This window comes from Prionailurus bengalensis, chromosome A3 (assembly GCF_016509475.1).
Source record: "Prionailurus bengalensis isolate Pbe53 chromosome A3, Fcat_Pben_1.1_paternal_pri, whole genome shotgun sequence".
Lineage (NCBI taxonomy): Eukaryota > Metazoa > Chordata > Mammalia > Carnivora > Felidae > Prionailurus > Prionailurus bengalensis.
In genome coordinates this window covers 120,604,861-120,618,646 of record NC_057354.1, presented here as the reverse complement: position 1 = coordinate 120,618,646, position 13,786 = coordinate 120,604,861, and the positions used below count along the sequence as shown (strand labels likewise).

The 13,786-nt window shown below is 54.7% G+C and overlaps 1 protein-coding gene across 3 annotated transcripts in view; it reads right to left on the bottom strand.

Annotated features, from left to right (window-relative positions):
• The window catches only part of DNMT3A (DNA methyltransferase 3 alpha), a 106,198-nt gene that overhangs the window by 18,222 nt on the left and 74,190 nt on the right, over positions 1 to 13,786 (bottom strand). For all 3 annotated transcript variants that reach the window (XM_043604385.1, XM_043604384.1, XM_043604386.1), the window contains exons 7-9: positions 937 to 1,152; positions 514 to 672; positions 36 to 143 (exon numbers count right to left, since the gene is read on the bottom strand). In XM_043604385.1, the coding sequence (XP_043460320.1) occupies positions 36 to 143; positions 514 to 672; positions 937 to 1,152 (483 nt within the window). The remainder of the gene's footprint in view (positions 1 to 35; positions 144 to 513; positions 673 to 936; positions 1,153 to 13,786) is intronic.

Here is a 13,786-nt window from a genome sequence, read left to right as displayed (position 1 = left end):
TGCCTAAGCCCCCTCTGCCTCGGAGGGGCACTCACCTGCAGGACCTCGTAGATGGCTTTGCGGTACATGGGCTGCTTGTTGTAGGTTGCCTGGTGGAAAGCACTGCAGAACGAGCTCAGGGGCATCAGCTTCTCAACACACACCTGCAGGAACAAGCGACGCCCCCTTGCTCCTCCGGCCACACCCGAGCCCCCACCGCGTGCCCGGCAACAGGCAGGTACTGGGGCGTGAGGACTCGGCCTCTGCCCTTGAGAGGACCAGATGCATCGACAAATGATTACACGATGCTCAAAGGAGGAGTCCAACCCAAGCGTGGGGGAGGACCTGAATGCAAGCAGGAAAGGAGTTCTGGAGAAAGGGTCCTGGGAGGCAAGAGCCTGGCAGGCGCACCAGCTCTCCGAGACCGCTTCTTCCGCCCCAGTTCTGGACCTCGCCCCCAGCCAAAAAGCCTAGATAGCCCCTGGGACCCAGACCCGTCCCTCCCCGAGGCTACCACCAAACCCCACAACTTACCACCGAGAACTTGCCGTCTCCGAACCACATGACCCAGCGGGTGCCTTCAGCTGCTCGGCTCCGGCCCGTCATCCACCAAGACACAATGCGGCCTGGCCACCAGGAGAAGCCCCGAAGTTTCCCCCACACCAGCTCCCCAATGCCAAAGCCCCGGCCGTCCTGGAGCCCCAAGGAGCAGAAGTCATTACGTGGTGGTCACGAGGCCCTGCCACCCTGATCCCCCCATGGCAACCCCAGCCCTGGGCATCTGAGGGTCAGGACAGCCAGGAGGGAGCTCCATCTGAACGGACCGAGACAGAGCAAGACTGGGGAGACGAAGAGGCCTGGGGTCAGGTGGAGAGAGGAGAGCAGGACGGGAAGAGCTGGCAGTGGAAGGACCCAGGAAAGAGCTGGACGAGGCAGGTGAAGAAGCGAGCCGCTCACCTCGTACTCTGGCTCATCATCGGCCGCTTTGGTGGCGTTCTTATCCCCGGCGTCGGCTCCCACAGGCTCAGGTGTGGTGGCCACAGTGGGGGACGCAGGGTCAGTGGGCTGCTGCACCGCGGGAGGGCTGGCCTCCTCCACCTTCTGAGACTCGCCAGACCCCTGGTTTTCTTCCACAGCGTTCATTACTGCAATCACCTTGGCTTTCTTCTCAGCCTGGAGAAACAAAGGTAACAGAAGTTACCTTGACCTCTCCAGGAATTAGCAAGGCCGCTTGATACGGGAGGGCTCTTCTCAATCTCTTTGTGGCCTGGAGCGAGTGACAGAAGTATAGCGGAGTTCTTTGCTCGTCAACTCAACTGGCTTGCCATGGAAAACGGGAAGATCTGAAGTTGGTTGGTGAACTCAAAACAGTTGGCTGCTTTCCAGCCTCCTCTTGTGCCTCTCACACAAATCTTCCTTCATCGGTCAGCATCACCAGTTGCCCACCCTCTGACATGGAAAGATTAATTCTACTCAAACAGTAATTGTGTGCCTCAGCTTAGGCACAGACCTTGGCTCCGCCCTCCATCTTACTTCCCAAGCACGAATTGGATCCTCTTGTCCTTTTCTTTGTAATTTTCCTGGGCAATCAACCCCTTCTATTCCTGGTCTTGGCTTCCAGACCACAAATCCAGTTTTGTCGTGATGTCTACCAAGGATGAAATCACTGTTCTGTGTTCCCTCTCTGCTCAAACCCCACAGAAAGAGCCACAAGAGCTTGTCTGCTCCTACGTCATTCTGGAGTTCTTAGCATTGTTATCAAATGCATGTTATCGGATTCCCCCCTTCTTTCTACATGCACCTTTCAGATCCAACACCCTACAAGCCACACATCCTCTCTGCCATCCTACTGACCAATTAACAATCCAAACCCAATTATGCTCCCAAGTGGCCAGCCTCCATCCGTTCGCCTCATCACGCTCATCCTTCCCAAAACCTGCTCCAAAACTGTCATCACCCTACAGAAGAGAACAAAATCCTTGATCCTTAGCTCTGAGAACCATTTCCCCTAGTGTCACCCCAGCTACTGAATCGGAGGGACACATGAATCTCAAACTTCAAGGCTCTGCACCTGTTTCCACCACATTCGGAGAAAAACATCCCATCTTCAATCTGCCTTTCAACATGAAGCTTTCCCAGAGAGTTTAGAGCTGTAAATGCAAGCCCGTCCTCAAGACTACATAAGAATATCACAAAGCAACTTGGGGTAGAAGAGCTCTAAGCTAGTCGGAGCACCTACATTCCCGCCTTCGCCTGGCAGTAACAGCCGATTCTAAGCAGTCCTTTCTTTCTCTTCCAAGTTGCCCAACCTAAAAAAGCATTTGATTTAAAGGATTTCCACTACCTGTTTCTGACTGGTTTAAGAATCTGATGTACACAAGTATCAAGATTTCCAAGGACTCTCTCTCCAAAGCTTGTCGACGGACTCCCAGATGCCAGGGTCCCAGGTGAAGAACCTTTGTTTTAAGCTCAAAGGCCTACAGTGTCGTCGATTCATTTCCCTTCGGTCTTCCCGTCCACCGACCAACCCTGCTTCTGGTGCAGTCCTGAAACACTGAGGATGAAGTCCGGGTTCTTTCCCCCCCGACTCCACAAATTCTAAGATGGGACACCGCATCCTTTGCCCCCAGCCCACAAACAGCTGGGAAAAGGAGCTGGATGCCAGCGGTGGAAGAAGGCAGGGCAACTTTTCTTCCCTCCCAAGCCCCTTGCTCACCTGCCAGGACTTTGCCCTCCCCGTCCCACCATCAATTATCTACCACCTCCTCCCCCACAAGAAGGTGGGCCTAGGTGTGTGCTCAACCCCATCCTCTTCCAGGACCAGCTGTGGCAACACTACTGAAGCCCCAGATCCGCTCACGGAGAAACACCATGCCTCCATGAAATTCAGGCACGGATCTACAGCAGGGTGCTGCTGTGGGAGACCCAAAGACCCTGCTTCGGGGGTGACGAGGCCCCTCGGCCAGAACAAGGTTGCGGGTGGCAGAGGGCAGGAGGGGCCTTCTTTGGAAAGGTGAAGCCACTGGCACAGAGAACAGCAGCGGGTGGGTGCCGGGCTCCCCAGGTCTAGAAGGGAATCGTGCCTGATGCCACCCTCCTCACTCCCCCACAGCCCCTTTGTCTCTCTTCTCAACCCCTCCACTGTGAGTTCCTGAACATTATTCTTCCCCCACAACTTCCCCCAGCTTGTCAGATGCTGCTGCTGACGGCTGTTAAGCACCCCCAACCCACTAGGTGCAGGAGAACGCGCACCCAGCAGGGTTTTGGCAGGCGGAGGAGGAGGAGGAAGAAGGGGGCCTCCATAGGGACGAGGCCAGCAGGGGTGGGGGAAGGAGGATGGGGGTGGGTTAGCAGCAGGAGGCAAGAGGAAAGGGGAAGAAGTGGCAGAGACGGTGGCTGGGTGGGGGAGGGGCCTCATTAGAATAGTCTGCCTAGGGCAGTGTGGGAATGCCTTTTTTCCACGCTCACTCCCACCCTCCTCCCCAGGCAAACAATAGGAGAAAGAAGGGTTAACTCAGGGCTTTGGCATTTGGGCTAAAGGCTCCTACCCCCAGTTCACAAGAGCCCACGCCAGAGCGGCCCAGAGATTGGGCAGGGCCCGGGAGACACCGCACCAACCCCCCACTACTGTGGCTCAAGGAAGCCACTTCTCTGGAGTTTGTCCAGCCTGGAAAGCCACTGGCAACTCCGCTCTAGTAGAGGCAAGGGCCCCGCGTCCAGGCCCATCTTCCTGGGCAGCTGTCCCGCCTCCACCTTCCTCTGCGACTCAGGCTGCTTTCCGTTCCAAAGGTCAGAGGTCCGGGCGCCCATGTGGACTGCCGGTGCAGTAGATCCCAGGCTGTCCCAGGCACCTCTGCCTTCCCAGGTCGGCGTCAGGCTGCCCTCCACGGCAGCCACTGACGTGCCACAACCCCTGTCAGGGCCACACTGCTCCCTCCTACCCAGCACCATTTCTCTCTGCCTGGCCTGCCCCGTGGCTCCCAGTGACACGCAGGAGAAGAAACTGTCCCTCCCAAGAGGCTGCAAGGCTGGCATGGCCCGAGGACAGCATGGTCCGCCAGCCAAGAGCACGGGTCAGCAAGGAAATGCCGACAACCCATCAGCCAGCCACTTCGGCCAAAGGGCTGCTTCCAGCCCAACTCCTGGTCTCCCAGCTCCCGTGGGCCAGGGCCTGCCCCCCAGCTTCACTGACTGCTGCCCCGGGCACACACGCTGGGGCTGCTCTTCTGGCCCCTGCACCGCCAGTCCCCACCTGAGCACAGGGAGAAGTGGGGCTGGGGGCTCCTGAAGAGGGAGTGGGTGGGACAGCACTAACTCAGCATCTCCAGAACTCGGGCCAGGCACAGCAGCCAGCTCCTGCGGGCCAGGGAGGCAGACTTTGACTCTTCTCAAATCCAGAGGGCTGCAGCGGCCCAGAGATCCTCCCACCGGCCCCTGCCGCCTCCCCGCCCCCAGTCTCCCCAGGGCTCCGTCCAGGAACCTACCCATAAGGCCAGGTGCAGCCCCTCTGTGGTCCGGCTCAGGTGTGAGCCCCGGCCCTGAAGCTCTGTAAGTAGCTGCCCGTCTGGGGGGAGGGGAAGGGGGCGATGGGGCTGGGGGCGGAGGGGGCCAGGGAGAGGGGGAGGGGGGAGGTGGGGGGGAGGGCTTGAACATTTTCTTTGTCTAGAACTCCAGGTCACGTGGGCCCCGCTGGAGTGCCTGGTTGGCTGCGAGCGGGCCGGGGGAGGGGGCCGGCTCTCAGACGCTGGCAATGGGCCAGCCCCTCTCCTCCCGTCCGAGGGGCGCGGGCCGCCGCTGGGGCCTGGGGGCGCGGCTGGGCCTCCGCCCGTTCCCAGGACCCCGCCCAGGCCGGGGCTGGAGGCGGCACCGCCCCCTCCTCCGGGCTGGCCCTCCCGCCCCCTTCACCCCCAACTCTGCGTGAGCTCCGAGGGACGCCTCGGGGCGAGGCGGGGAGCCCGCGGAGGCTGGGAAGGGGACCCGGGAGGGAAGGGGCTGCACTGCAGCGGCGGAGGTAAGCTGGGAGAGTGGAGAGTACCAGGAGCGCCGGCAAAAGGAGAGAGGAGGTTGCGGACAGCCTGGGAGAGCCAGGAGAAAGTTGGTAAAAGTCAGTCTCTCGGAAGCACAACCAAAAAAAAAAAAAGAAGAAGAAGAAAAAGCTTACAGATGAGCGTAGAGGCCCAGGAAGCTGTAGGGAAAACTCAAAGCACACAGAGATGGACAGAAGGCGCCTGCAGAAATTGGGAGCGCTCCAGACAAGAACTGTTGGGGAGAGGGCTCTCCTCTTCCTTCATACTACAGGTGGATAGACGGGGGTCCCTTAAAAACGCGTGGCTTGAGTTCAGGCTTTGAAAACCTCTTCCTGGCCAAGTCCCTGGGTCCCCTACGTCACTCAGGATCTGCCTTGGATGTCCCATTTTCCCGTTTGCGGGGGGGCAGGGGGGGCACACTCTAGTTTAAAAGTGTAGCAATTCCTCTTTCCCAGGCACAATCATCTGGTGCTCAGGAAGACTACATTCCTCTTCTGGAGCCTCCAGGTGCGGACTCAACCATTTCAACCTCCCTCCTCCAGAGCAGAGGCCCCTATCCCAGGGAGGAGGGACACACATACACACACACTCTCTCTCTACCCACATCTGATAAAGAAGCAGACCCTCTTGGCCCTACCTTCAAGGAGCGGACAGATTCAACTAGACTTGGAGAGATAGGAAAAGGTCATTGAAAAAACATCTGTGAAGATAACTATACCACAAATACCAAGCCCCGTGGACTTGGACGGCTTGAAAGCCCAACAAAAAAAATGGCTAGTATGAATGATAAATGAGGTTAAGAGGTCAGTGTGGAGCAGAGATGAATCAGATTTGGAATGAAGTAAGATAGAAAGGAAATAAGAGATGTAGGGCTGAGGTGGGGGGAAATCCTTGCCCATCTCCACCTCCCAAGACAACTAAGGCTAAAGGGTGCAGAGAAAGATGTCAATGGATATATCCCACAGCAGTGAAGAATAACACAGGTGTTTCTGACAAGACCAGATGAATGGTTATTTTGGAAAGATCAGCCTGGTTTCCGTTTGCAAGATGAATTAGAAGGAGGAGCAGAGGAACTGAAGGTAAATGCTGTCAGCAGCAGAGAGCTGTTTAGCCAGCAGCACTTGTCAGAAGATCTGGACTTGGGTTCTGGTTCCATCACCATGACCTTGAACAAGTCACTTAACCCCAAGAAGTCTGGTTTTCTCATTTGCAAAATAGAAGTGATAACATCTGCCCTCCCAGGCCCTGGAATACCAGCATCTCTTAAAGAGATACTGCCCCAGGTGCCTGGCTTCCAGCCACAGTCAGCTGGGAACATACCAGCTGGAACAGGTGCTGGTATAAGGAGGTTAAGAGAGGTGCTGTGAAGGACGGCCCACCATCCCTCCTGGGGCTCGGCACCCTTCTGAGGGCCATCAGAGCAAGCCAGCCCTGAAGAGGGAGGAAGACTCCAAATCAGAGAGCTTTCTCCAAATGATACTTGGGGAGTTCACACTTCGCTCTCCCAACCCTGACTGAGACTCAGAATCCATCCATACAGCAAGGAGAAGGAGTCAGGCTGTTCTGTTCCAACCCATCTTTCAACCCAGTCGAGGGATCTGGTACAGTTTTTCAGGCGATCCCCAAGCAGAGACCAGAAGCCCTGAATTTGTGCTTCTTGCCTGCTGGAATCCTTTCTGGATGAGCTTCTTCTCTGATGCCTCCTGGGCATCCAGGGCCTGCAAACAGGCCACTTTAGACCTCCCCTCCCAGGCCTCCTCTCAAAATGAAATTTCTGATCTGGTTTGGCCAGCTCTTTTTTAAAAAACTCTAGATCTTGGGGCGCCTGGGAGGCTCGGTCGGTTAAGCGTCTGACTTCGGTTCAGGTCATGATCTCGCGGTCCGTGAGTTCGAGCCCCGCGTCAGGCTCTGTGCTGACAGCTCAGAGCCTGGAGCCTGCTTCGGATTCTGTGTCTCCCTCTCTCTCTCTGTTCCTCCCCCTTTCGTGCTCTGTCTCTCTCTGTCTCAAAAATAAATAAACATTTAAAAAAAATAAAAAATAAAATAAATAAAAATAAATAAAAAACTCTAGATCTCATCCATGGCATCTCCTTTTCCACTAATACGAGGTTAAACACTTTAGACTCTACACTCTGTGGCCTTGGGACTTCTTCAGACAGTAAGTAACAATCCCTGGTGCATGCAGCCAGGATTCAAAGTGTCACCTCGGACAAGGACCATCAGTTTCACTTTCTCTTGGCCCACTTAATCAAGTAGCCTTTCCCTCCAACTGCCAAACTTCCTTGTTCTCATCCTTTAAAATTAAGCCCAACTCTTAACCTCTTCCACCCAGCTCCCAACTTAAGCATAAGAAAGACCTAACTCAGGGGCGCCTGGGTGGCGCAGTCGGTTAAGCGTCTGACTTCAGCCAGGTCACGATCTCGCGGTCCGTGAGTTCGAGCCCTGCGTCGGGCTCTGGGCTGATGGCTCAGAGCCTGGAGCCTGTTTCCGATTCTGTGTCTCCCTCTCTCTCTGCCCCTCCCCCGTTCATGCTCTGTCTCTCTCTGTCCCAAAAATAAATAAAAATGTTGAAAAAAAAATTTTAAAAAAAAAAAGAAAGACCCAACTCAAAGTTGTCCCTCACCAACCTAGAGCACCGTCCCCCTCTTGTAGCTATGCGGACAGGAAAGTTTCCCCCCTTCTGTATGTATGAGTCACTCAGAGATTCATGTGTTCTTGGTGCTCAGTGGGCAGAGACGGGCCCCAAAACAGAAGAGGCCTCAAATCTAGGACACGAGGTGACTTTAGCAGGAAAAAAACAGGGCAGCCTTCAAGGATCCTCAGGTCATGTATGTCCTTGACCTTCCAAAGGAACCTTCCCAGGCTGGTTACTGAGATAGGTCTTTTTTTTTTTTTTTTTTTTTTTTGAGTTTATTTACTTAAGTAATCTCTATACCCAATGTGGGGCTCGAACTCATGACCCTGAGATCAGTAGTCCCAATGTGGGGCTCGAACTCATGACCCTGAGATCAACAGTCGCAGGCTCTTCCAACTGAGCCCTGAGATAGGTCTTCTGATTGCAATAAAGATCATAAACCTGAAATAGGAGTGTCACATAAAACAAGCCAGGTTTTTGGAAACGTTAGAAAGTATGTTGAAAGGGGGAACGGCTGGATGAAAAGATCTAGTGGATGTCGAGAGCCTAAAAGAAGTGTTGGAGAGGAAGTATCCAGGATGGCCCAAAAGAGAGCGTAACTTGAAAGAGAGGGCCGTTTCCTGTTTGACAGGCAGAAAGCAGTGATTCAACAGGCCTGATGAAACACCTCTTAAGGACACCTGACTCTTCGCCCTGATCCTGCACTCATCGAGCAAACTTCTCATTTTAATTATATTCTCCAGCGACTCCGATGCCAGTAAGTTGCCAGAAAACAGCAGGACAAGTGCTAGGATCTGTGTGGCAAGGACACGTCCTGTTATAAATCTCAGCATTCTGCTATGTGTCGCTCTCCTGTGTTTCTGAAGAACATGATCACAAGACGTGCCATTAACCTGACTCTCCAGCTCACAGACCTGAGATGAGGCACGAGGGCCACGATCCACCGGTAAAGAGCAGTAATTCCCACGGGTCAAGGTGGGGACGCCAGGCCTGCTGGGCTGGTTTTAACTCAAAGTTCAGTGTTCTGCGGTACGCTCGGACATGAAATCCGGTGCCGGCAGGACAGGGGGAGGTCATGTTGCTGCCATCAAACAGGACATTTAACCACAAGTCCGTTTACTCAAAGCCAGAGAAGCCATGATCCCTGTGAAGCCATCTGCAAAGCCACATATTGAGGAAGCACTGTATGTACTCTGCCACAAAAGGACTCGCAGCCATCCCAAGGAGACCTGGTCCGCACAAAAGGCCGTGAGATCAAAATGGATGTCTGTTGCGCTCCTGCCCTTCTCCTACCTGTAGCTCAAAAGCCTCAGTGCTACGCACTAGACTCTGACTACCTGCTGATTACAGTCAACCCTCTGCATGGCATTCAAGGCCCCCACAAGCCGTATAGCGCTTATGTCACGCAGCCCACTCAGCCCACCCACTTGCTATTCCCGAAATATGCCCTTTCCTGCCTCTGTGCCTTTGCTCATGCTGTTCCTTGCTCCTCCCCTTCAACTCCCACCAGCCCAAATCCTATCTATCCTTCCAGTTCATCAGTTATCTCCACCATCAAAGTTTCTCTAGACCTGAACTGTCCAATAGGGTAGCCACTCACTGCATGTGCTATTTAAATTAATTAAAATTAGGAGCACCTCGGTGGCTCAGGCGGTTGAGCGTCCGGCTTCAGCTCATGATCTCAGAGTTCATGGGTTCGAGCCCTGTGTCGGGCTCTATGCTGACAGCTCAGAGCCTGGAACCTGCTTTGGATTCTGTGTCTCCGCCTCTCTCTGCCCCTCCCCTGCTCGCCCTCTGTCTCTGTCTCTCTCTCGCAAAAATAAACAAAAACAATGTTTTTAATAAATTAAAAATTAAATAAAAATAAAAGTTCTTTTCCTCAGTTGCATTGGTCACATTCCAAGTGTGCAAGAGCCACCTGTGGCTGCGGCTGTTACATTGGACAGCACAGATCTTAGAACATTTTTATCATTGCATAAAGTTCTGTTGGACAGTGGTACTCTGGCCCCTCCCCCTTACCTTTCCCTACTGAAAAACTGCCCTGCCCCCACTCCGAGGTACTCCCATAGCACCTTGTAATCCTCTTAGCATTTGCCCATACTAAGGCGATCGTGCACTCACTCATCTTTCTCCTCCACAAATTAAAAATTCCTAGAGGGCAGAGACTGGACGTTATTCAGCTTCATATGGAAGCAGTGTGGACTCGAGCTTCTTGCACATTGAAGAGGATTTAGATAGTGTTTGCTGAACTGAATTCAACATTGTCTCAGGAGCCTCATCCAGAATCCACTGCCAAAGTTCCCAGTTAGGGACAGATTCTGTCCATAGCAAAATTCTAATAGGTGCTAAGAGGTCCAGGTCTGCCCCCCCCCCCCCCCCCCCCCCCCCAGAGGCCGGCAATCTTTGTTTGCCTGTTCCCCTGCAATCCATATGGAGGTTGCAAGCAAATGACCAGGACTGGGCTGCTGGCAGTGAAGCTAAAAATAGCCACGGAGCCAACAGCAAGGAGTTAGCAGGACTTGTTGCTAGGGAGACCAGTCACAGAGAGAGCAACTAAGCAGGGAGAGTGTCAGACCAGCACCTGGAGAGCAGAGGCCATAGTTGCGGGAGGTGGGGGGGGGGGGGGCTTGAAGTTGACAGGGGTCCAGGGCTCCCACCTAGAGATGTTCAGCCTCCTGGCAGCTCCTGACTAATGCTCTAAGTGGGGCAAATGCTCCCCCTGTCCCTCAGTAACCCATCTCCATGGAAACCACCATTACTGGGGTGAAGTACCAGCCCCTGGAAGGGAGGCCTCTGCCTAGAGCTGGTTGTTATGGCAACACCCCCCCCTTTCCTGTCATTCTCTCTCCCCGGGCTTCTCCTGTGGGGGAAAGGTGGGGGCCTGGTCGTGGCTTAGCCAGCATGACCAGGAAACACCCGCTTCCTGACAAGAGTAACCTGCAAGGGGCTCTTCAGAAGCTCCTGGGAACCCAGAAAGGCCAGTCAGTCCTCAGCACAGGGCAGGCCTTCCTTTTCTTCCCACAAGAGCCCCACAGATCATCTTGCTAGGAGAATCCCCAAATCGGTTGGGTTTAATTGTATTAGGATCACCCAAGGTTTTTAAAAATACAGAATTCTTGGGCCCTCTTGTGGAGATCAGCAGGCTTGGGGCAGGGCCCAGGAATCTGCTAAAACCTCCCTAGGTAATTCTGATTCTCGCCAGGTGTGGAAACCACTAAAGGCCCTGGCTGTCCTTGTTACAAACGAGGAAACCGAAACCTGCAGGAACTGAGCCCACCCAAAGGGTCAGAGCCAGTAACGGGAGAGGAAGCGGTCTGGAGCAGGAGGGGTAGGTGGAAGGAGATACGGAGGGAAGCTCCCTCAGTGCAAGGGTCGGAAGGGGAGGCCTCAGGGAGGCCGTGTGTCCTGGGCCTTTCTCTCCTCCCCTTCAAGCCAGAACATGCAATTGTCCGATACTGGATTGTGATTTAGGACCGAGCCTCTCTCGACAAGCTATCCCCTGTGGCACAAGGCAGAGGTAGTGGGGTTGGGCCGTCTGGTTCCCAGAGTGTACAGAAGGGTGGCGGCCCAGGCAGATGATCTGCGCTGAAAGAAACTATCCTCCTTCGGAAGGAAACCAAAAGGGTCGCCATGGCAACCTGCAGTGCGCTGGCCTGGTTGGGCTCTGTGCCATCCTCCCAAACTTGGGCCCAGGAGAGGTGCAGCAGTATTCAGGCAAATGCCGGAGGGGCAGGGGCGCCCCATCCCCCTCGCCGGTCCCAGAACCCACAGGGAGGCCGGGCTGTACTCCGGAGCCGACCTCGGAGCCCGCCTGGAACACACCCAGACACCGGAATCCGGGAGCACGGGAGTTCTGAGCACCTGCAGTAGCTGGGCTGGGGGAGGACACTGCGGAGGTGGGGGAGACGGGCCTCCGCCCTTCTGTTACTCAGCCTAATTGTGTGCCCAAGACCCACCGCTCATGGAACCACAGCCCTCATGCAAGACAGCATGCAATTAGCTGGTAAATTATGTGGTAGGGATGCTGTCTCCATGTGCTGAGGGAAGTCAGAGGAGACGGAAATCAGTAAAGGCAGCAACGGGAGGATGACAGAGGGTATGCCAGGAGTGGGCACAGCCTCCCAGCTTTCTCAGACAGGAGCGGCCAGATCTTTAGGGGTGTCTGCAGTTGTATCGACTCCCCGGCAGATAGAGGGGCAGGGGTGTGAGGCACCGGCATGGCGCCTGCCTATCTATGAGGGAGAAGGAGTCCCAGCTCCCCCCCCACCCCACCTCCCCTGCGTGCCATCCATGCACTCAGATGCATTCTTCTGAGCCTGGGAGGCACCTCCTGGCCGACCCCTCACCTCATCTCTTCTGCCACATTCCCAGGCAGCCTCCCCTCCTCCCCAGCCCCCTCAATCTCTGCAGTCACTGCTACACCCCCCCAACGCTGTGTGCCTGGGAGCCCCAACTCGCCAGAGCAGCCCTGAGGCTTCTGGAGCTTCAGCTGCTACCTCCTTCCTCACTGCACCCATCTGCCTTCTCCTTCCCTACCGCTCCAGGTCTGCTCCGTAAGGGGAAGGCTTCCCCCACAAAGCCAGCTCCCCACTGCGAATCAGTTCCCCAGCACCTAGCCCGGACCTGTTGGGTGTGCAGGGCTCCACCTGTGAGTGAGTGGAGTGCGGGGTCCGGGCAGGGAGCAGGGGTGCAGGTGGCAGTGCTGCTGGTCCCCATACCTTACCACGGCAACATCAAGGAGCGGGATGTGAGGTCTCAGACTGAGCAGGGAATCATAGCTAATGCCAAGACCTTTAATAAGTGCCTAGCCTCTTTGGACCCTGATTTCCGAATCAGTCTGACAGGACCACAAATATCTGCTGACTAGTACAGGTAAGATGGAAGGAAGTCAGGAGGGGGGCGCCTGGGTGGCTCAGTCGGTTAAGTGTCCGTTCTTGGTTTCGGCTCAGGTCATGATCTCATGGTTCATGAGTTCAAGCCCCGCATCTGGCACTGTGCTGACACTGTAGAGCCTGCCTGGGATTTTCTCTCTCACTGCCCCTTCCCTGCTCGTGCTCTCGCGCACACCCTCTCTCTCAAAATAAACTTAAAAAAAAAAAAAAAAAAAAAGGAAGTCATGAGGGTGCAACATTTTGAGAGGTGGAAAGAACCCTATGACAGGTTTGCTTGAGGACTTGTCGATGTTCACTTTGCTTTAGAAACCCGACCCTAGAGAGAAGTGTTAATTTTATACCTGGGACAGACGGGTCAAAAGGAACCTGGTAAACCCTAACAGCCCGGGCTGCTCTGCTCTCCCCTCCCCTCCCCTCCCCCACCCCTTCTCCAGGCTCTGGGGGTCAAAGGGAGGGGCTCAGGGACCACCATTCAGATTCAGGCATGCAGACCCTCTCAAGTTTCAGAGTCCAAAGAGAAGACCCAGGAGGAGCCCGGCAGACAGGCATTGCAGTAAACTACAGCTGGAAACAGCAGGAACGCCTACCATCTCCATCCCAAAGGGAAAATTTGAATTCCTGTACCAAGTCCTTTCCGGTCTTCTCCCCCCGCCCCACCCATGTTTGGAAACGGTTCCCTAGCTCTGCCTGCCTTAGAGCCCGAACTTCTTTCCTAGTTCAGTATTCCAAGATCAGAGAGCCTCACGCAACAGCTGTACATTAGAATCACCTGGGAGAGGCGTTAGCAGCAATGTGGGCCAGGGCCCATCGCTAAATTCCAAATGTAATAAATCCAGAGGAGGGGCCCAGGCGGTGGTGGTTAAAACAAAACGAGACTCCCAGGTGATCCTAACGTGCACAGAGCACCCCCCCACCCCATGTGGTTGATAGGGCGGTAGGTGAAATGACAAATGCACCTTTTGGGGATCTCTTCTGTGCCAGATTTGCTTTACTTGGAATCATCCAAAGCTTGGTGGTTCTCAAGCTTTCATAAGCCACAGAATCGTCTGGGTTGCTGGCTAGAAAACCAGCTTTCTCAGGAACCGCCCTAGAGATTGTGCCTCCTTGGGTTCTGAATGGGGCCTGGGAACATGCCTTTTTTGAATGCACAGCCCACATGATTCTGACGTAGTATCACAGCAACCCGCCCTCTAAGACACACTGAATGCTGACGGCATCTTTGTTATGTATAAAGCAAGCCCAACTCAGTTTTT